The sequence below is a fragment of the Panthera tigris genome, chromosome D2 (assembly GCF_018350195.1).
Source record: "Panthera tigris isolate Pti1 chromosome D2, P.tigris_Pti1_mat1.1, whole genome shotgun sequence".
In the NCBI taxonomy this organism is placed as follows: domain Eukaryota; kingdom Metazoa; phylum Chordata; class Mammalia; order Carnivora; family Felidae; genus Panthera; species Panthera tigris.
Window position 1 is genome coordinate 74,221,745 of NC_056670.1, and position 23,936 is coordinate 74,245,680.

A 23,936-nucleotide genomic window follows, 5' to 3' on the forward strand; every position below is an offset into this window, starting at 1 on the left:
CCTTTGCCAGGTAATGTCGGGAGAAGGCCTGCAACCCATGCCGCCACTGCTGAGATGGGTGGGGGGAGGGAGGGAGATGGGTGGTGCCAGACCTCAATGTGTCGTGGGGGGCAAGTAGACGTAAGGCTTTGGGCTTTTGCAGCAAGATGGATCCCAGCTGCACATGAGGGGACCCGGGATCTGGCAGCTCTTCTAGCCAGTGAAGTAGAAGCAAGCCAGGCAGGCAGACTCAGCCCAGTGGGGTCTTTGGGGTGATGCACAGTGACTGGTCTGGGGTCCACTGCCACACAGTGACAGGCGGGCAGCAGAGAGGACAGTGTAGGGAATAGTTCCTGTGGGGCTCTGATTTGGGTCTGGCCATCTCGGCTCTGCCACCTGGGTACCTCTCTGAGCCTCAGCTCCTCGTCTGGAAACCAGGAATAGGGAGAGTTCCCACTTCCTGGGGTAGCTGTTGGCGGACTTGAGCTGTTGGCGCAGGTTGCTCAGTTGTATCTGCCTTTCAGGACCTTTCTGGTTCCCTGCTGCCCACTCCCACCCCTCCCTGTTTCTGAGCAGACCAGGGGGAGGAGGGCGAAACAGGAGCTCCCAGACCTAAGGTTCCCAGCCCCATCAGGCTCCAGGCTGCCTGCCCACAGTGCAGTTAAGGGCGAACTCACCCTATCTCATCAATCACATCTTTCACTGCCCATCAGGGCCAATTCGACTGAAATTAGACTCCCATGTTGACCATGAAGAGTTAATAGCATTTCAGCTGCAGAGTGAGCCAGCCCGAGCAGCATTTTGTGGGTAAACGATCGGTTCCTATTAAGTGTCCTGAAATGCTGAGGTGGCTCAGAGCCCCATTCCCGCTCCGGGGTCTTCACTGTGGCCCAGGACCAGAAGCACAGCCTTTGGGGACAGACCCAAGTTGGACCAGAGCTGTAGCCCATGGTAGCTGAGGGACTACAGATCGGTTACTGAATTTCTCTGAAGCCCGCTTACCCCTCTGTAAAATGGAGCTGAAAATGTTATTAGTTTCCTCATAGAACTGTTTTGGGGATTAAATGCCATTGTGTATACAAAGTGCTTAGCTCACAGCCTGACAACAGGTACACTCAGTGATTGAAAGCTACTGTTTTTACCCAAGGACTTCCATTCTGGGACCGCAGTCTAGGTATAAATCTGATAAGATGTGTAGATGTGTTGGATTACCATGGAGACCACCTAATCCAATCCGTGGGGGCCGCTCAGTGGCTGTTTATTGAGTTAAAAGAAACAGGCATCTAATTTTAGCCCAAAGAAAAGTTAAAAGGCAATTTGAATGGTGGGCTTTGACTAGACAGTATGATGGTTCTGCTGTCATTCTCTGGCATGTGATAATGGTGTTCCTTAAAGGAAAGAAGTCATTCACACTCACTGTGATCAGAGCCGCTCTCGTTTTCCAGGGACCTTCACTAGCCCCACCTCCAGTACAAGCCCCCCTGAGACGGTGGGGGAAATGCAGGCCACAGCCACACGGCTCTAAGTGGCAGCGCTGGGATCTGCCTGCTTCCAAAGAACCGAGCTGCCAACTAGCACCCTGTACCCAAAGTCAGGGAGAAAACCCCATGACGGCTAACATAGCACCAGCTCTCACACATCAGTCTCACCAGGTGGCAGGGTACACACCCGAGGCTCCACGCAGCCCTGCAACATCACCCCCCCCCAAGTAGGTGCCCCCCCAGGAGCCACCGTGCCAGGCACAGGTGCATGGATGGAGCGTTGTTGGAGAGGCAATGGCCCTGGGTGGGGGAGGGGGAGACCTGGATTTATCGCCAGCTGGCTCCCTGGGACCACAGTGTAGCAAAAGTCCCTCTGGACTCAGACAGCCCTGCTTGGGCCCCAGGACTGAACCTCACGTGGAAAATGGGGTGGCTAACAACGGTGCCTGCCTCACAGGGCTGAGTGAGGACACATGACACAAGAGTGACAATGCCCGGCACAGTGCTTGGAACAAAGAGGACTCACTCCGTGGCGCAGTTCTTCCTAAATGACCTCATTTAGAGACAGAAACTGAGGCCTGCAGTTCTCATAGCGCTCTTTCCAGATATCACACGGTGGGTAATGAGGGGGCCGCCCTCGCCCCTGCCCACCCCCAACTGTTAGATTCCACTGTGTCCCCAAAAGGTGCCCAAGGGTCACCCCCTCCCTCCAGGCTGACCTGGCTCCCACTGTCCCAGAAGGTCACCAGTTCCCTCGATGCCCCAGAGACCCAGTGCTGAGGACCAGGGCCCCGGGCTACAGGGTCCTCCCCGCCAGCTCCCACGGTGGCAGAAATACACTTACTGCTGCCTGAAGATTGGAAATGCATTTTTCACTCTGTCAGGCACTGGGGCAAACGCGATTCACAAATAGCAGGAGGAGAGAGGAGCTGGAAGTGTTTTGCAGTTTGTTAAGCCGTGGTGACCAGGGCGTTGAGAGACGTCCCAGCAGCCATGCAGGGGCATCGCTCACGTGACCAGAGGCTTGGCTGCGCCTGACGGAGGGCTGGGGTGAGCGGACACCTTGATTTCTCCGCAGGGAGCGCTCAAGGACGGGGGCTCCCAGGGACCGCACACCTGGTTACTCCATTCTGGATCCACTGTGACATCTCCCTTTTCTTTCCAGAGGGAAAATGCAGAGGAGGAAGAAATCATCGTCTCCATATTTTAAATATATTAATTTTTCTGCCCCGCCCATTGTCTCAGAAGAGCTCCAAAGTGGATAACAAAGTCCCTGCTATGGAGACGGGATCCCGCCCAAGAGATCTTCTGGGGGGTCTTGGCCAGGGAACTTGGGCTGCAAACACCAGTCACTGGCCATGACCCTCTAAGGCAGCGGTAAGGCCGTGGCGGACAAAGGGACGGTGGTCACCAGTGGTGAACAGTGCGGAGAGCCAGGCTTTGGAGCCCCCGCACCTGGCAGGGCCAGGGATCTCAGTGACAGGAACCCCACCCAGTCCCTGGTGTGTCCATTCTGGGGAAGGGCTGACTCCTGCCCTTTTCAGACTTCAGATTGCCCCATATGCCATCCCAGCTCCCCCAGCAGTGCCCCCGAGACTGTAGTGAAGAGGAGGAGTAATTCCCCAAACAAAACTATATGAAGAAGAGAAAAGGACGGTCAGAAGACCCAAACAACGATGTTCACCACCATGGGCCAATTTTTTTGTTTTATAGATGAGGAGACTGGAGGTCAGAGTGGTTCAGTGACTTTCCGGGTGAATTAATGGTGGAGCCAAAATTCCCAGTCTGATCCAGATTCTAAGCTGAGCTCTCCCTGCAACAGGGCTCAGTCTCCTCTGAGTATGTTTGACGGAGGCTTAGATCCCTCTCCCTCCAACCAGCAAGCAATAAGTAGCCACTCGATTGTGATTTCTGGTTGGGCTGGCAGGGCAGTCGTTTTAACTTGGGGTGTCTTTGGCTCTGTTGAGAGCGGACTCTTGACAGACCTGTTGGGCACCTCTTCTTCTATGTGTCCTGAAAGTCTGGTCTTCCCTGAGGCTGGGGCTCAGATGGGCTCAGATGGGGCTCTGTTTACAGGCCGAGCAGCCACCCGGAGCTTGGCAGGCACTGCCCAGCAGAGAATGCTGCTGACACTAGACAGCCCGCAGGCTGAGGGCTGAGCATCAATGACAGGAGGCTGAGTTCGTGCCCCGTGGACACTGTCCTCTGCCATCCAGACACCTGGGGCCACCCCAAGGAAGCAAAGTGAGCACTTCCTGGGCACCGGCCCTTGCCAGGCTGTGTTGGTTACATCTTGTAGCCCTTACATCCACCCGATAGTGTGCGATCATTAAGGACTGGCTACTAGGTCACCAGCGGGTGACCTTGGACACTTCCCATCCGTGGGCTCCGGCTTTGACACTGGAAAATGAGCGTCATTGAGATAGTGGACAGAGTGCCTTGCACAGTGCCAGGCACACAGCCAACACTCGGCGACAGAACAGTGGGAGAGTAACCATGGTGGCGGTTGTTATTCTCACTGAAGGATGAGAAGCAGCTGAACCATGGGAAAGTGAAAGCCTGGCCACTCTGGCTTCATAGCAGGAGAAACTGAGGCTCAGAGAGCTGAAGTACCTGCACAGGGACACACAGCTCATACACCAGGAGCTGGCTGACCCAAAGCATCCCTGAGTCTGAAGCGTATGTTCTTTCAACTGCACCACGCTGCCTCTCAGAGGTTCTGGTCTACATCCCAGCTCTGCCACTTGCTCCCCTGGCCTGAGTCTCAAGGCCACTCCCCCACCCTGCCGTGTCTCCAGGCCACAATGGGTCACACTTCACACTGCCTCCTTGGATTAGCTTGATTCAGCAGGATTTTCAATCAGCTTGAGAGTCCCAGGTCTTGGGAACTGGTGGGTACCCACTAGACCCAGACTATCCTTGGAAAGCCTGAGAGCAGAGGGTACAAGCAACCCAGGAGGGAGGGGCCCCCCGAGTGCCTGGGGAAGACCTCCCACTTGCAGGAGACCCAAGTGCCACGGACTTCAACTGCCCCTCTTTCGAAGCTGCCTCTGATGGGTTGATGGGTTATGATGTCATTTCACCTAAAGCTAGGCTGGTAATACCAATGTCCATCCGATTCTCCAATCCCTGATTGGAAAGCCAAAAAGGTACTGTCAACACCAGCAAGAGGACAGTAGGAATAAAACACAGCTTGTTGGGGCGCCTGGGTTGGGGTTGGGGCGCTCAGTCGGTTGAGCGTCCGACTTTGGCTGAGGTCATGATCTCGCGGTCCGTGAGTTCGAGCCCCGCGTCGGGCTCTGTGCTGACTGCTCAGAGCCTGGAGCCTGTTTCGGATTCTGTGTCTCCCTCTCTCTCTGACCCTCCCCCGTTCATGCTCTCTCTCAAAAATAAATAAACGTTAAAAAAATTAAAAAAAAAACACAGCTTGTTAAGCTCAGACTCTCAGATTTGAAGATAAACACTTATGTCATCTCAACACGGATTTTTTTTTATGACAGAGCTTGGCGATCAGCCACGAGACCCAACAGCCACGTGCACATTGGAATTATCGTGGCTCCCTGTACGGCTTCTGAAAGAGGAATTAGAAGCTCAGATTCCTTGAGGACTGTTATTTCACACCACCTTATAACTATGAGAAACCCATGGAATTTTTCAAAAACTCTTTTGGGAAACAGTTTTAGATTTATGGAAGAGTTGCAAAGATCGTACAGAGGGTTTCTATAAATTCTTCCCCCGTTATCCCTGAGTGTTAAAACCTTAGGTTTGGTATGTTTATCAAAACTAGGGAATCATCACTGGTCCAGCGCTATTAACTAAGCCACGAAGTTTATTCCAATTTCTCCAGCTTTTCCACAAATATCTTTTCTCAATCCCAGGATCCCACGCTGCACTTAAGTCTCCCTGTCTCCACAGTCACCTTAATCCGAGGCAGATTTTGGTCTTTCCTCATTTTTCACGACCTCGACACCTCTGACGAGGGAGCAGTCAGGTGTCCCGTAGAAGGTCCCTCACTTTGGATGTGTCGGACGTTTTCTTGTGTGTAGACTGAGGTTATGGATTTTGGAGGAAATACCACAGAGGTGAAGTATCCTCCTTGGTACATCCTATCGGGGGGTACAGGATACCTAAAGGGGTACAGGATAGCAGATGACACATGAACAAATAGCTGGGGGAGAATAACGTACTCAAGCAGTATTCCAAGAGGTGTTTTCAGGCATAGGGACACGACAGTCCATAAAAGAGCCCATGTGGCTGAAAAACACTACCTGAAATCTCTCACTTCCCAAGAGCGCCATTGGACTTCATGCCAACAGATAGTGCTGCCTGAGAGGACAGGCCTTTCCTGTGGCTCCTCCCACCTCCGGATGCCCCTGGAAAATGCAGGACACAGTGCAAGTGGGACTCAAGTACCCCATCCAGCGAAGGCCTCACCCTATTATCACCAGAGGAGAGCCACAGACTGGCCTTGAGCACTGGCCCTAGGGGACTCGTGTGTGCGTGTGTGTGTGTGTGTGTGTGTGTGTGTGTGTGTGTGTAGTTCCTGGCTTCACTAGCTTTTGAGGCTGCTTCATGAGGAAAATCTCTCCCAGGGGATACTCAGGGCATTTTTCTCCCCAGAGCACACCTCATGGTTTCCTCCTGCTCTGCCTCTCTCTCCCCACTAGCCCTTCTCAACCAGGGTTTCTGAGAGAATTAATCCCTTATGCCCTAAAGGCACCCAGTATATGGAACTTCTCTCTGTGCATCTAGAAGCCATGTGCCAACCTTGGGAAAAGTGAAAAAAACAAAAACAAAACTGTTCAAACCATTTTCTCTAGGGCTTCTGTCATGGAACCTCAGTGGAGAAGGTTCTCTCCTAAGGTTATTATAGACATGGTTGAACAGCTTCGGCTAGGGAGGTATGATCAGTGGGTCTTAAGAATTACACTGGGACAGAGCTTACCTCCACCGGAGGCTGTCAGGATCATCAGGTGGTAGAGACAAAAGCATCCTGGCAGATGAAGGCTCAAATCTGCCGCTGCTATGTAACTTTGGACGAGTTTTTAAATCTCTGACATCTTGACTATCTCATAATTGTTATCTATTGCTCTGTAACAAATTACTCCAAAATGTAGTGGCTCAAAACACCATGTATATATTACCTCATAGTTTCCTTGGAGCAGGAATCTGGGCACAGCTTGGCTAAGTTCTTTGGCTCACCATCTCTCACAAGGCTATGATCAAGGTGTTGGCCAGGGCAGAAATCCTCGTTGTGTTCAAGTGGGGCAAGATCCACTTCTAAGTTCGCTCAGCAGCTGTTGGTAGAATTCAGTGCCTCATGGGCTGGTACTGAAGGTCTCAGTTCCTTGCTGGCTGTTGGCCCCATGCTACACTCAGTTCCTTGCCAGGTGGGCCTTTACATTCAAGTAAGCAAGTAAGAAGAGCCAGAGTATACACCAGTAAGGCGGATGTCAGTCTTCTGTAATCTAATTACAGAAGAGACACCCATCACTTTTGCTGTATTCATGAGAAGAGTCATTAGGTCCAGCTCACTCTCAAGGGTGAATAAATACCAGGAGGCGGGGATCACTGAGGACCAGGCTAGAAGCTGCCTACGCTTCAGTAGAGTAGCACTAATTGCCTTGCTCAAATGCTCTTAAAATTTGCATACAGCACCTGCCACACAGGCAGATGGCCAGTAAACAGCAGCCACTACCATAAAGTAGGTGCTTAGTTCACATCTATTTCCTTTCCCTCTCTTATGCTATTTGAGCCATCTTTTTTCATTGACAGAGGATGTGTTTACCAAGCACTAGCTCAACAACATGGTCTTATTTTTGTTATAGGTGAAACTAGTCATACCCAAGAGAGAAATTTTCCCAGCCAGGGACTTGGGTTTTCTTGGGCCTGTGTTCAGGTAGCTCAAGCTCTTCCCAGCTTTGGGTTCTTTACAGTTCCCTGGCTATTCCAGTCAGGGGTGTGCCTATATCCTTGTTGCTTATGGATTCTAGACCTGGACTACCATGACTTTCAAACAATAGTACATCAGTTCATTCTGAATGAGAATTGGTAAGAGTTGGTTTTTGTGTACGTGTGTGGAAAACAAAGTTGATGTAGAATCAGAGGGGTTGTTTTTGGCATCTCCCTGAGGCTCCTGAGTAGCAGTAGTCATTCCCCCGTGCGGTAGATCCAAGCAAACCGATAGTTGCCAACAGCCATTTTCTCTTCCGTCTTCCTAACAGAGACATGGCTCAGTTCTAGCACATCCTCCTCTTGAGGTCAGTGGGAAGGTGAGCCCAACCGAAGCCCCAAGAGGTGAGACTTATTTAAGTCTGCCACAGTGGTCCCAATATCTTTCCCGGTTATTAGTTTGGGCATGTTTATGTATCCCAACTTCTCTAGTGAAAAGTGAGAGGAACCATGCAGGTGGGCTCATGAGCAAGTTTCTTTGCTCTTAAAAAAAAAAAAAAAAAAAAGCTGGGAAACAAGGTCTTCTTCTCAAGTGGTTGGCCTCATGTCTGGCAACCGTGCGAGCCAAGACCCTGCAGGAAGCAATTCCAGAACGAAGCTCACGTATGGAGGCTGGCAGAGCAGAAAGCCGGAAGGAACCTGGGTCCTTGATGACATCCATGAGCTGCCACATTTATTGATCCTGGAACTGCCCAATCTTGCAATTTCTGTGAGATAATTCACCTTCCTTAATGTTTAAGCTAGTGGCCTCTGAAGTAAACAAGATGATCCACAGAGGTGCAGGAAGAAATCAGGAGCCAATTATGTTTTTAAAAGTAAAGAAGAGGGGCGCCTGGGTGGCTCAGTCGCTTGAGCGTCCAACTTCAGCTCAGGTCATGATCTCGCAGTTCGTGGGTTCAAGCCTCAAGTTGGGCTCTGTGCTGACAGCTTGGAGCCTGGAACCTGCTTCCGATTCTGTGTCTCCCTCTCTCTCTGCCCCTCCCCTGCTTGTGCTCTGTCTCCTCTCTCAAAAATAAAGAAACATTTAAAAAAAAAAAAAAAAAGAGTAAAGAAGCTTTACCCAAACTTCATTAACACAGTGCCTATGTAAGTGGCTAGGTAGCACGCAGAAAACGTGAGGTACGTGCTTCAAGAAGCAGTTTGAGCTCCACAAAGTGCAGCCATTGACAATGGCGCCATCTTGCAGAATACTTATTTTGTATGTCCCCACAGAGCAAGTGGTCTCATGGATGTTATCTGACATAAGGGCACCCTTGCAATGCTCTATTACGGACCAGTGCCTGTCTGTAATATGGAATGGGAAGGTATTAAAAAAAACAACAACCACTTTATCTGATCCTTCAAGGTAAAGATGACATTCTAACATTAAGAAAGTAGCTATTTTTTCCAAAAGAATTCATGTTAAAAGCACTTTCAAAATGGTCAGACACACTTCAACTTTACCAAAATGTGTTACCAAAAACTGTCACCTATAAACTCTCATAAGTGCACACTGAAAGCTTGGGATATGAAATCCAAACAGGAGTTTCAGTAGGTTTTGAGCCCGTTTTTTTTTTTTTTTTAAATATATACCAACAATAAAAATGCCACACTTGCAATTGAGCAAGAACAAGTTACTGACAGTGAGAAAGATGGAAATTTATTATAAAGATTTCAACAAACACTTTTTAAGACTAGTAGATGGAATTGAAAATGAGCATTGTTTTTCAGTAAGCAGTCATTTGGATACTCAGATCTTAATCAAGTGGCTTTTTTAGCTACAATAGCCATTAAAACCCAGCATTCAAATAAACTTACCTTAAAACCAGAAATTATTTTTTATCACAAAATGTTAAAATTAGTTTGAAAAATGAAGCATTTTTTAATCATATAGCTCTAAAAGAAAAAAATTTTTTTAGAAAGAGCAAAAGGTATTTTTTTACAATACACACAAAAGATATTTTAAAACATTTTCACTTTTTCTATTTCTTTTTTTTTTCTTGCCTATGTGTCTTAGTATAGTACATAAACATTAATTTAAAAATATACAGGTCTATATACACATGCTGGGGGTGGTGTTCTACGTGCACACAGGTGACTGGTTTGGAAAGCAATGTTTCATACTACTGCTTACATCCTTAGAAGAAACTTCTCCAATCCTCCCAAATACTAACTATATTGTCTTCAAGTTTTTGTAACTTACCCTTTTAAAATTTTTAGTCCAAATGGAATTTCTTTTGGTGAATGGTATGATGGGAATAAATTTAATTTTCTCTACTTAAACCAGCACCTTTTACTGAATAATCCATCATGGTCAGAATTATTTCAAGAAGCCACCTTTAGAGTACTCTAAATTCTTAAAAGCATCGGAGTCTATTTTTTAAACTCTTTTCCATTGACTTTGTCTATTTTTATATGAGTGTAAAAATTTAATTGCACTTAAAAACAATTTTTTTGGTAGAGCAAGTTCCCTTTTTTCTCCCCTTTCAATGAAGATCCTATTATCATCTGTTTATACTTCTATGTGAATTTTTAATTTGTATTAAAAATAAATACTCTTTGGCATTTGGATTGGCTTTGCACCGAATATACATGTTAACTCAAGAACTGATCTATTTACAACGGTCAAAACGCCTCTCTATCAACCTCTATCAAGGGTTTATCAGCCTGTGTTCCTCTCTGCTTTCCTTCCACCCCACCCCCAAGAAACTATGATCTTAAATGTTAATCTTTGTTTTCTTTAGTTTTACTACTCATGAATCCCTACCCTAAACAATGTACTAAGTTTTTCCAGTTTCTGAACTTTATAGCCAAATTATTCATCTTTCAATGGTCTGCACTTCCTCTTTTGTTTACAAAATCCTGCCCTTCCCCAAAGTCGTAAAAATATCCTTTTCTTTTTTTAAGTTTATTTATTTTTGAGAGAGAAAAAGAGAGACCAAGCTGGGGAGGGGCAAAAGACAGGGAGAGAGAGAATCCAAAACAGGCTCTGCAATGTCAACGCAGATCCCAACGTGGGGCTCGAACTCACAAACTGGGAGATCATGACTGAGCCGAAACCAAGAGTTGGATGTTTAACTGAATGAGCCACCCAGGTGCCCCATAAAAATATCCTTCTGTATTTATTGTCTTCTAAAAGTTTCATAGTTTTAACTTTCTTAAGTGAATCTTGAATGCGCCTGGGATTGCTTTTTGCAGCTGGTGCAAGGTAGAGGGGGGCCCAACTCACTTTTTTCCTTTGTGAAAAGTTATTCAAGCACTGTTTATTAAATAATCCATTCTCCGCTCCGCCCCCCGCCCCCCCGACTGGTCTGCACTGACCTCCTTTTAAAAATTAAGTTCCCGTACTAAGTGGGTCAGTTTCTGAGCTCTTCAACCTTGTCTGTTCCTCCACTTGTAATCTCTGTACCAATCCCACATTGTTTTAATGACTACAATTTACGTAAGTTTTTTGTTGTTGTTTCTTCAGATGTCTGAGTAAATGGCTTCTGGTTTTGTTTTTCATTTTAGAGTAAGCTTTTAAATCTGGTAGTGCTAGTTCCCTTCACACTTCATTGTTTTTTAGTAATGTTTTGAATATCCTTGGCCCTTTGCTCTTGCATTCACATTATGGGATCAGCTTGCCAAGTACCACAGTGAAAACCATTGGGATTTTTTGTTGGGATTGCATTAATTTACTAATCAATTTGAACAAAGAGCTGCGACCTAGATGATCTTCTTATCCGTATCTCCCATTTATTTAGGTCAATCAAGGTGTTGGGGTTTTTTTTCCATCATCGTTTTCTCATTAAAAGGCTTATATAGCTCTTAAGATTTATTCTTCTATACTTTATACTGTTTTGTTCCTACTGTAAATTTTCTTAATTACAATTAAAATCTTAAGACGTTATAGCTTGTTGCTTGACGCATGGAAATGTAATTGACATTCACATGTTGATTTTGTTCCAGTGAACTTGATAAACTCTTAAGTCTTCTCATCTGCCTTGCAGACTCTTTGGATTTTCACAGTCTGATCATATGTTAATCTGTTAACAGATGAGTTACACTGATTGATCTTCTAATATTAACCAACTTGCTTCCTCAGGTAAATCCACTGTGGTCATCATTTGTTATACTCTAAATACAATGTTAGATTTAATTTGCAAAAAATGCTTATTGTCTTATTGGAAGGTGCAAGGTGATTTTAGATATCTCCATCAGGTCTAATTTATTAGCTGTGCTATTTAAATCTTCTATGCCCTTCATCATTATGCTTTTTGTCTTCTTCATGATCTATTAACTCATGAGGGAGGTATGTTTAAAACACCTATTATACTGGTAGATTAACGTATTTCTCTTTGTAGTTATGGCCATTTTTAAAAATACATATTTTGAGGTATATTATTAGTCACTTAGGGGCGTAATTGAGTTTAAAACTGTTATATCCTTCTGGCCAATTAAGCCCATTCCACTATGCAGAGACTCTCCATTGTGAGTAATTTGGGGAGGGAAATGGGCTTAATATGGGGACACTGAAGTTCAGAAAAATAACCTTACCCAAGAACACACAACTCCATTAAGCTGAGACAAACATTTGCTCTCAGATTACGTGTAGGATAGTCCTTCTACCAAAACACGTTCTTTGAAATGCAAAATGTTCTGGAATTCTAGATTATTAAAGACACATGCCAATAGAGGAAATAAACACACACAAGCACACTTAAAGAACTGACTCTAGTAGAAAAGTTTTATACTCCGTAAAAAACAAAATCTGCTGTAAGAGAGGGGAGAGGATTTAAACAACTCCCTACCTGGCTGGGGAAAGAAAAAGAAAAAGCTGAAGAAGGCAACTGTCAGGTGACTTAAATGCAGAGAAAAAGAAAAGACAGTCACAGAACCCCGCTGGGTATGGTAATCTAAGAGTGGGTGTTACTACAACACAGCTTGGGTTTTAAACAAGAGGAGGACGGAAGTTGAAAACCGGCATTCTGAGCACACTGTTAGGAAGAACATTTGTATAGAGAAAGTGAGAGGAACTAAAACTGGCAAGAGGGAGCACAACACCCTAGGGGATAATACTAATATCACAGCAAGAAAACACAGGGGGGTTATTTTTTTAAAGCATGGTGTCATCAGTGCAAACAACCACAAGTCAGAAGTTCTGATTAAAGGTCTACAATGTGCCAGTGTTTAAAGAAGAAAACGACACATATATGTACATAGGTATAGATACTACATACGTATGCAGACTATGTACTAAATGTATATAAATACACACACCCCGTTTCTTTTATCGCTGGTACAGAGGTCAAGATGGACACTCACCATGCCACTGATTATCCACGACAGAACAGACATGTGCTGAGTGTGCTTATCGTTTAAGAGGGAATTGTGAATACACCATAAGCAAAATCCTATGTTCTGTGCCATAACAAAGTTCCAATGAACCAAGTATCAACATAACAAGCCAAGGACATCTGTACAAGATTTATTTCATTAACCACAATGTTTTAGAGTGACGGTTATACACCCTAATACAGAAGGAGTGATTCCAAATCCATCCAGAGTTAAAGGTCAGAGCCAAAGTCAGTGGCTTTAATCCCCAATCGAAAAGAGTTTCATTCACAATTTTGTTGTTCTTAGATTAACAGAAGAACTGATGTACAGAACACCCTGTTCTAAGCTCCACCATGCTTTCCGACAAAGAAGCACCACCAGGGATTAGACTTCATTGCTTCCTCCTTGCTCTGGCTGTGCAGGTGGCTGGCAAGAGCCTCTTGTCTGTCTTTGACTCCCATTTATTCACAAACATTCCTGTGTCCAGCCACAGTTCCCCACAACGTCACATCTGAATTAATTTCTCCTGAATTGCATGGCTGTAATATTGACAAACAGGGCTAATGAGAGCAATTAAATTGCCATCTGTTTAACAAAACATACCCTTCTAAGAGAATATCCACAGTCCTATTGCATTTAGTACATCGTCACCACATTGAAATGACATGTTAAAATCAATACAAAAAATTTTTTTTCAAACCACAAAATTTACCCCAGAGCCACTCTATAAATTTCCTAGAATTATAAACCATTAACATTTTTCTAAACAATGCAATCCAACCAGAAATGAAGATAAATTTCCCACCAGCAGGGGTACAGTATGTACTGAGGTCAAGAATGTACCTCTGATGAGGATTCTAATTCTCCCACAGCCACACCACCACCGTCAGCAGAATCAGTGTATGGACTTGTGCCACTCGGCTCTGGAAAGAAGTTCAAAATAGGGTCCTGGCCAGGGGAGGAGGGAAAGCGTCAGTGACTTAGTTAATCACCAGTGGGGACAAAACAGGAATCACTACTCTTGAAAAAGAACAGGGGTCCTTTCATGGATTCTGGTGGCCAGAAACTGGGGCAAATTGCAACAAGGTAATGAAAGTAACAAGAAAGCCATTTCTCCAAGAACTCCTATAACTTCTATCTTAACTTCTGATAAACGTGAACTTCTTCTTAGGCAAGCTTATTGAAAACTGCAATCACAACTGAAAAGGTCCTATAAACCTATGCTAGTCAAGGGATTCACATTCTGATCTTAAATTTTAAAGTCCTTAAGAGGCCTAGACCGGGGGTAAAGTAAACATAATACTCTGAAGCGCAATGAGACACCATAAAAAAAATCAACTCAAAACATCCAAACTGACTGGATACCTAATGCAGCTTTTTAAATTTTTTTTTACTATCTCAGATTAGTGTATATTCATAAAACAACGTTCAGTTATTTTAACAATAGCTGCTTATTAAACAACTGAATTTTAGCTCAAGGGCAATGCCTCTGTAATTACCATGGAAAATATTAACTGCCCTAAAACAGAGAAAACACAGACGAAAATATAACTAGTCTCGATAAGAAAAGAAGATAAAATCTGGAAGGGCCACTCTGGAGATTAAACAGGCTTATTTAAATACTATGATGCAAGTGCCCCTGCTCACTTTATAACTGCAGAAACCGATCGTGTTTGCTAGATCACCATTACCTTTGCTAGAACGGGTGCACAGACCACCACTCTGAAGTTCTCCTTTTGTGCTGAAAAACTTTCAAATCCCTTGTTCGGTCAGTACAGAATATTGCGAGGCGATGCATGTGCAAACTCTTCCTGAGGAATTCTTCACGTGTGCAAATCTGCAACCTGACAGAAAGCGTGGCATTTATAGCGAGGGAAGCGGCAGCTTTACGGGGCCGGCGCACTAGGGACGGACACGCAGCACGAACGGCCACGGGCACCTGTTCCCCTGCGATCTCGCTCACAGGTCAGTGTTCACCCCACGCCTCAAAGAAAGGGAGAGAGGAACTGCCTCAAATTTGTAAAAGGGACAGGAAAAAAAAAGTGACTTTCCCACAAACCTGACCAACGCACAACTCCTGCCTCCGGGTTTGTGTTTCTTCTAACTCTACCTACGAACTGTTCAGAGTCGCTATACCGGGCTTTGCTTTCCGCTCCACAGAAAACAAGTAGATCCTGTCGGGTTAGGGTTAAGCTGTGACAACGGGGAACAGGAGATGACACTGTTACTGAAGCAGGAGGCCAACTCTGAAAGTACCGTCTCTCAATTACAATTACCAATGACTTGGACACGGCATTATTTCGAGGTGACTGAACTGCTTTCTTTTGGAGAGCCTGGTTTCAGGCTGCACATGCTTGGCGGTCAGGCTTGCCGAAGCAACTACGTGCCGATTAACAAGACAATCCGTGGACAGTTTTCTGTCCTCAATGATTTGGGCCCCACAAAAGCCAGGATTCAACTGGGGTGGAGAAACTAGATACTGTACGGGCAAAGAAGAACACAAGTAAACATGAGAAGAAAACACTTTCTGGTAAACGGTGCTTTGTCAATACAAAACGGAGGGCAACTCTGATCTCCCCTCGTGTTGCAGACTAAGAATTCTGTTAAGAAACCCAATTAAAGAAGCAAGGTCAATTTCTACTCAAAAACGAAGAAATAGGTTTTCCATACTGCAATGTACCTCAAGGGGCCAACAGGTAACAACCACGTCACATGCACTAGGAGAACGTGTATCTTCTTTCTACAGGGCCTTCCACTCACGGCCTCGCAGTACCACGCCCTGGCCCATAGCTAGCTGCAGACGCTGTGCAAATATTTAGAGAAGCTGAATTTTGCAAACTTTGTCCACTTTTTGTTAACACATATATAGTAAGAAAAAGAAGACAACATAAAATGTTTCTCCATTAACTTAATAATGCAAAAGCATCCAAAGATTTTAACACCAATTCACATCATAATACAATGCTTTTGTAGAGAAGTTCCCCTGTTAGCCAAAGAAACACTCTCCCAGAAAAAGCATTTGGGTACATTATGAGGATAATGAAGAATTCATCCACATTTAAAGAAGCATCCCAATTTTATTCCTTTCAGAAATATTCCTGAAACCACTCAGGGGAGACTTTAGTTGCAGGTGTTATTTGTAAGCCTGCGGCAAGCGTTCCATTGAGAAAGTAAAATTTGGACTTCACGACAGAGTGGAGTTCTTCCCTGATACCAGAATGCTACTGGGGTAGTGAATCAAACTGTATAGGGCACAGTGAGAACCTGTATATATGCTTCCAGTAATTCAGTGTGTGTCAATACAACCCAAGATGCTCACAGGGTTAAATGAGTCCAATTCAAAGTCCTCCACGAAATCCAGCTCTGGTTGAGAAGTACTTAAAAAATAAATCTGCCAACTTGTACGTTGACTTCTCGGAATAGCAGTTTTACAACTAGAGGACTTCTACTAGAGCACTTACTTGCTCCTACTGTCACACTTCTAACTCTCCCACCCAGCCTGCTCCCCCAAAAAGGACAGAGTGAACTGGCAGAGGCCACTCTATGAAAAACCCGACAATCAGAAGCGTGGCAGTATCCCTGATCCATCTGGCTTTGCCCCAAGTTCTCTGAAGAGCTAAATATTAGTGTCACGTGGCCAAATACAGTCAAGCATATGCTCGATTTAGATTCAAGCAAAATTGAGGAGAAAGATATTTTCACCTGCCGCATCTATTTTTCTTTGCCTTCCCAAAACGACTAGAATAAGCTTTAGAGTCTTTTATAAGAAACTAAATAGCACTGTGGGTGTAGAAAAAAAAAAGAGCTGTGTCACAGCTGGAACAAAGCTTCAAAACAGCAGTGTTACTTCTCCTCTGTTATACTCGAATATAATGCTACAAAAGATGCAGACTGCAGACATTTTTTTTGAAGTACCTGTCTCACCCATTTAAAATGAAATGGATCAGGAATGCCACACCACTGATTCTATCTGGATTCAATAACCATACCTGCTCCCCGGAGTATCCTAGTAACTAGCTGTCACCCTCTGGTAAGTCTCCACTGTCCTGAAAAAGGGAGTTTTGGTGCTAGAGGACAGCCCATCCTACGCTAGCATCATGCCAACGCTACAGCAGCTGGTGAGATCATGCAAGTGACGGAGGGAATGGATATGTTCTGTAAGAGTTGGTCCCCGACATCAGCATGAATATGCCACAGGTGAGGCAGGGGGGAATCTGACCAAGAGCAACGTGTTTCTATCTTCCCGCTTACTTATTAGTATCCTGCTAAAGTCACACCTGCCACCTCAGTGGGTCAGTCTGTGACACCACAAGCTTTTTCAGAAAGCATCCGGGAGTCGAACAACTGGTCACGGAGTTGCAAAGTGCACAAAGCTCAAGGCACAGAGTAGAAAACAGTTGTGAACTGGTGAGGGGAGATGTTATAGCAGAAGCAGAGTTATTAGCATTTTCCTTGAACAAGACTTTCTAACGCTAAACAAAGACCAACTCTTTTAAACGGGGTTTGTTTTAGTTATGGGTAAAAAACACTGTATTGTAATGATCTGCTCGATTTCAAAGCAAAAGAGATCTCGATGTGTAAAAGCCAATGTGCTGAAGTGCCACATCCACAAATGAACAAAACAAGTGCTTTAAAAAAAAAAAATTCTTCTGCTCTTATACTTTTGGAGGAAGCTGCTGACGGTCGCTGCTGGATTTCCCTTAGCAATGGTCGCTTTTCAAGACGCCTGTTCCTCACGGAATCTGTAGATAAACTCATTAAAAGATTGTCCCATTTCAAAATCATCCCCAAGTCTAGCAGCAACTGACTGTTTTTTGTTTTTGTTAGTTATTTGTTTTTTAAAATTACAAACCAAAGTAAGAAGTCCAACATCCTCTTCCGAGAACAACTTTGTGACAGAGCTCCTGAGTGTCTGCAGGACCCCCGCTGTGCTCCCAATACAGTCTCTGCAGCTCCAGTGTGTCCTCTTTTCGGGAAGGAAAGTACATTCAACACATTCACTATCTGTACCCTCTGGAACTTGCACACGCTGATGAGCTGTCTGGAAAAACAAAAAACATTGCGACAGGAAAAGGTATGAACAGCAGACGGCATTTGATAATGGTAAGAATCTGTTTATTTAATACATAGTTCTCACCCCTCTCCCGATCCCCCAAAAGGAGATTAAAAAAAAAAAAAAAGTGAGCGAAGTGAAAGGAGGCTACATCATCAGAAAGGAGACTGGATCACTATCACACTCTAGCAGAGACTAAAGAATCCAAGAGGCTCTTGACAGCTGCTTGAGAACCACCGCCCCCACTGGACTTCGGAGCCGTCCCAGCTGGCAAAACAGCGTGAACTTGATCACACGGACAGCCTCGTGAGACCACCATCAAGAGCACTGTGGACACGATTCCACTCACCGTACGGTCACCACCAGCAGCTGCCTTACGTAATAGAACCATCAGAAATGGTAAGGAACATCATTACTTACTATAAGCCAACTCATCCCCAGCTCTTTTCCGGGACTGGTCACCTCTGGGGATAAGAAAAGAAGAGGGAATCAACCAGATTACACAGACATCTTCATACATCCAAATGGGAGAAGTGAAATGACATAACTGGTAATACAAGGAAAGCAAGTATTTCAATTCTAACAACCTATCTTAAAATAGGCATTAAACAGCAGTACAGTCATTTATAACCTGAATATTCTTAGCTAAAAGGTGTTGTCTTTTAAATATAAAACGCTATTAAATAAAGGAAGGATTATCTAGAAAAATGGCTTACACTGGGTTCTAGAAATAGGTTCAGACTAAAAATGTGTTTGAAGATAAACCTGGGTTCTGCTACAAACACCCACAGCGACCGCCATATACTAAGGCACATTTCAAATATGAAATAGAGGATAATTCAAAGTCTTCCCCCCAAAAAAGCCTTATTATAAAACCAAAAACTGCTTAAGGCTTTAGAAAAATCTCAGAATCTTAATGTACATGAATACCCTTCCTACAAGTGGAAGAACATGAGCCTTCATAAATATTAACCAGTTCCATCTTAGACACCTAGAGAAGATTCTAGTTCCACTTTACAGATAAGAGATTCTGATCAGGTCCTAATGCTACCCGTAAATCCTACCTTTGTCTCTCCAGTTTCTCAGACTATAACCCAGACAAATAACTATAATGAGTAATTACAACCAATTCGCTAGCTTTTCCTTGCTCGGTCACTTAGCAGCATATACCTTGTCCCATCTTTTCCTTCCTTAAACACTTTTGGCTCCACCCAGCATGGTCCTTGGCCGCTTTTTCTTCCCCATGTATATATTCTCCGCAGGCCAGGATGGTGATCATACATACCAGTGCAAAGACTTGAAACACTATCCATATACCAATGACTCCCAGGTTTCTGTCTCCAGCTCTGATTCCTTCCCTATGCTGCAGATAGGAGGTCCAGCTGTCTCCCCTCATCTAACTGGGTGAGTCAGGACTACTGGCAGTTCAGGATGGCCAGAATGCAGTCTGACTCCACGCCACCCCCACTCCTTCTTCAGTCTTCCTCAATAAATGGCACCACCATCCGCCCAATTACTCAGATCAAAACCCTGGCTCATTCTTGATTTCTTTCTTTCTCTTGCTCTGGAGCATACTGTCACAAAACATAATCCAAACTCAACCACTCCCCATCATCTTCATGGCTCCACTCCCAATTCAAGCCACCATCATCTCTCCCCTAACACAGCTGCAAGACTCTTATTATTAGTCCAGACCACAGCCAGAGCCATCTTACATAAAAGCGTAAGTAAGATTATTTCATGCCTCTGATTAAAGCCCTTCAGTGGCTTTCCATCACAGTTAAAAATCAATTCAAATTCATTTTCCCAGTCCTGTGAGACATGGCTCTTGCCTACCTCCCTACCCTCATCTTCTACCTCTGTTCACAACACTCCAGCCATGCTGGCTTTCCTTCTGCGCTGGGACACGCCAGCACTTTGGTACTTTCCTTTGTCTCTGCCTGCAGCACTCTTCCCACTAGTTAGCCACGTGGCTGTCTCACCACCCACGTCCTCACTGGAATGTCTCTTCCTTGGAAGGCGTTTCATGTTCAAGGTGGCTGGACCAGCCCTTCACACGTGCTCTGGTCACTCACTCTTTATCCCATGCTGTCTCGGTTTGTTCACAGCATGTTTTATTATGTGAAATAATTTGCGTACATGTTCGTTATTTATCTCCCAACATTAGAGCACAAGCTCCATAAAAACTGGGTCTCATTTTTACCGAATACTTAGAATAGTGTCTAGCACATGGGCAGAAAATAAGTATCTGCTGAATTAACAAATCAGTGAATAATTCATAAATGGCCTCTACAGATGGATTATGAAAATGCTAGCTCAAGTAATTATTTCATGCTTTTGAGTGATCTTACTAGATTAGCAGAGTTTCCCACCCTCCTTCCCTGGCTGTGCTCAAGACCAGGACAGAAACCTCTTGCTGGACAAGGCGAGGAGTCTCGATTACCAGCAGGAAGAGAAGATACCAAATGGCCTCTGAAGGTTTTTTCTCTAGGCTGGGCACGTAGAGAAAAAAAACATGCAGCGCACACAGCATGAACTAGCATCAACGAGCCTTAGGCAGCCTAAAGAACTCTCAACAAATCTGCCCTAACGCCACTTTCTTAACACCTCTGCTGTTAACACCACCCCTGGCCAAAGCCAGCTGTATCATCACAGTTAAGCATTCACCAAATATTCTGAAGCAAGTAGGTTAATGCTGATCAAAAAGGAAGACACAGGATTTTATATCCAGAGCCTCAACTTGTACACACAACCTTCATTCCCACTCCCAAAGGGTTAAATAAAAGCTGAACACGTAAAAATAAGAGGAGAATAATACAGATGTGCAAACAACAGAAGGCACAAAGGGATGTGAATGTGATATGTGAATGTGATATATGCGAGAGGCTGTGTATGTGGCCAAATATCTATGTGGCCAAGGATATTATCTAATGCCCCAAGTCTGGCAAGCTATGGCTGCCCTCAAAACCAGACCCCTGCTACTAAATAAAAAAGTGCCAATTCTAGAGTGACCCTCTCAACTAAAAGATCAACAAGATCCCTGCAAGGTTCTATTTTTGTTGCAGAAATCCAAGTAACAAGTACTCTGCAAGGTACCTGCCTTTAAAAGCTATTCGGCACAAGCTCTGAAGAGGCCATAGTCTGGTTTGAAAGAGAACGTTCCGTCTAAGGGCACTCATGTTAGAAGTTCCCAAACAAGATTACATAATGTCATCTTTGATACCAACCTGCCCTCCCCCACCCTCCAATCATAAATTTAATCATGCAGGTAACAGATAAAGACAAAATTCTGCTCTCATATGTTAAGTCTAGTACGTGTATTCCCATGTACATAAAGATGCTGCACACGAACTCCGGCTCCGATGAGAAATGCCCATTAACTGCAATCAAGGATATATTTGACAACATCCACACCTCATTTCAAAGACACTCTGTGCCATCCACATCAAAGCTGTGTGATGCCTATTCAGGACTACACCACGTAAATGGAACACGATCTTAAATGAAGAAATTGTGAAGCTGGGCAGGAATCGTGTAACTGGTTAGACATAAATCATAAAATGACTGCTCAATCAGGATAGCCAGTAACAGAATTCTGGTTAGACAGTCTGTACTATATTCTCAAGGTTTTTTGCATCGATGGACATCATTTCTTCCAAAACAATCCTAGCCAGATAATGAACAAAGAAGGCCTCAGGTCTGGCAGGGCAGACTGCAGAAGACCCACATACAGGAGATTCACGGAAGCACGGGCAGCCTTTCTCTCAGCTGTTAAGTATATGATGTGTGCACACCTTTCCATGGGGGGCGGGGCGGCTCAGCAGTGGAGTGGAGTGAGTCCAAGAATGTCAGCTTAGACAGAGCCTACTCTGTGCAAAGCACCCTTCAGCACAACCTGTGAGGCAGACTTTAGTCCTCACAGTAATGCAGAAGTTGTTAATTTAATTCCAGAAAGGGCCCAATCTGGTTTGTAAAATAAAACATTTTAATCATATCACCTCTTGAAATACTAACATTTAAATTTCAGGCAGAAGTTGTATGAAAGAATTCCACTAAGAGAAACAAAAATTCTAATACACACCAAAAATCCAAGGGACCTTTCCCGACTACAACCCACTTGGCCTTGGCAGAGCAGCGCCGTGTTAGTCCTTCGTGTACAAAGGCAACGAACGTCACACTAGACTATTTATGGAGTCAGTTCCTCTTTCATCCCGAGCAAATTTTAAGAGCTGCTGCACACTAAGCAGTCCTGCACCCCGTCCTCTTCTTCCAGTTCCAAAATCAGGCTTAGGAAAATATCTGATGTGTTTACATAGTTCCAGACACTGTTCTGGAAGGTGAATTCAAGGTGTTCAGAGAAATCCACAAGAGCTATCTTCACACAGTGCTTCACAGAAATAAAGGTTTTCAGAAGGCTGTTTAGTTTTTAAAGGCATCAATAAACTCACCTCTAAAATTAAAAGCAAACATTCAAATAAAAACATGAATAAAAGCATAAAGACTTCACTATTATGGTAAGCCTAAATTAAAGAAAACCATAAAAGGTATACTCAGATTATTTTCCATTCACTTAAAAACATTTAAGAAAAAACTTTCAACTGCGATTCAAAACCCATACGCCATAAAGAAAAAACCTGACAATCACACAAAAATAAAAAACTGCTGCATGACTTAAAACAAAAAAGCCACCATGAGTAAAGTCATAGACCAACTGAGAAAACTAACGGTCTTATCTTGGGCAAACCATCTCTGCACCACACAGAGAGCCCCCAGAATTCAAGAAAAAAAAGACTAACAAACAGAAAAGTAAGCAAAGGTCCTAAGCAGGCAGTTTACCAAAAAAGAAATACAACATGTTCATATTCTCAGCCTCACTCGTAAGAGAAATGCAAATGAAACCAACTCTGAGTAATTATTTTTCACCTGCCAGACCAGAGAAAATCCAAAAGTGTAATGACATACTCTACCGGCAAGACCATAAAGAAGAGGTACTTTCAAAATTTGCTGGTTGATATGCAAAACTGCACAATCCCCTGTGAAGGGAAAACCGGTGATACTGATCAAAATTACACCTGCCTTTTATTTTCGGCTCAGCAATCCCACTGACGGGAATTTACTCTCTAGATCCACCTGCAACAGGTACAAAATTATGCACGTACAAGGGTATTCATTGTAGCACATGTGTGACAGCAAGACCGGAAACAATTCAAGTTGCCATCCACAGGGGAGTGGCTAAACAAGTTCTAGCTACACAACAGAATGTGTACGAAAGGAATAAAAATGAGAACACATATCGTGTTTGCTTGCATCGGTATATTAAAAGGCACACCGAAAGGAATCATCAGCAGCTCATAAAATGGTCACCTAACGAGGTAGGAACAGATTGGAAAACAAGAAGGAGCAAAACTTCTCAATGTATGCTTTTTATATCATCTTGACTTTTGAACCGTATGAATAGAACAGCTCTTCAAATATGACTAAGTAAAATGCTATGCGCATTAAACGGCTTCATTCTGTGTATGAAAATAATACCATTATTGGAAATACTGCAATTAATGTCAGGAAACACCTGGCCACTGGACATCAGGGAGAAAAATTAGCCTAACATTCCAGCATTCCTATGGCCTTCCCTTAACTTGATCCAAGAAAGTCAAGATTACCAGACCTATCTACACAGCTTCTGTGGGCCTTTCCTGTGCGAGCTGCCAGCAAGGGGGCAAATGATCAGTGGATTACTCAGTGCCCCCATCACCACATGAATATAGATAGCACAAGGGCAAAAAGGGAATAAATACCAACCCGTGAGGCTACAATGAACGGACTTTCTGCTTTCTTTCCTAACCTGTGCTGAGACTAGAGACAGTAACAGTGATCTTGGTCAAGACTGGTGTTCCGAAACTTAGCTTGGCTTCAGAACCAGTGAAAGAGAAGGTCCATCCCCAGCCTAGCCTTAGATAAAGTGAATCAATATTCGACCTACCATTGTGTTCACAACTATGCCTAACTTTCCGTAACTTTCTTCCTTTAATGTCAGGAATTGAAACAAGAGAAGGTATGTAAGAGTGCTGAGAGTAGGGATTATGAAAATATAAGGCCTGACTGCACCTTTCAATGATTTGGTGACACAACAGGGTATTTTCCCATAGTATAATCTATTTCAGTTGAAAAAACGCACT

General features: G+C 44.2%; 1 protein-coding gene across 4 annotated transcripts in view; it reads right to left on the reverse strand.

Annotated features, from left to right (window-relative positions):
• Positions 1 to 4,904: 4,904 nt before the first annotated feature.
• The window catches only part of CACUL1 (CDK2 associated cullin domain 1), an 82,317-nt gene continuing 63,285 nt past the window's right edge, over positions 4,905 to 23,936 (reverse strand). The window contains exons 8-11 of one of the 4 annotated variants that reach the window (XR_006209430.1): positions 18,181 to 18,224; positions 17,560 to 17,748; positions 5,729 to 6,928; positions 4,905 to 5,587 (exon numbers count right to left, since the gene is read on the reverse strand). Coding sequence is in view for 1 of the 4 variants with exons in the window: in XM_042961129.1 (XP_042817063.1) it covers positions 17,708 to 17,748; positions 18,181 to 18,224 (85 nt within the window). In the remaining 3 variants the exon portion in view is untranslated. Of the gene's footprint in view, positions 5,588 to 5,728; positions 6,929 to 12,095; positions 17,749 to 18,180; positions 18,225 to 23,936 lie in introns of those variants that run through there. The other 3 variants (XR_006209428.1, XR_006209429.1, XM_042961129.1) reach the window with 3 other exon arrangements.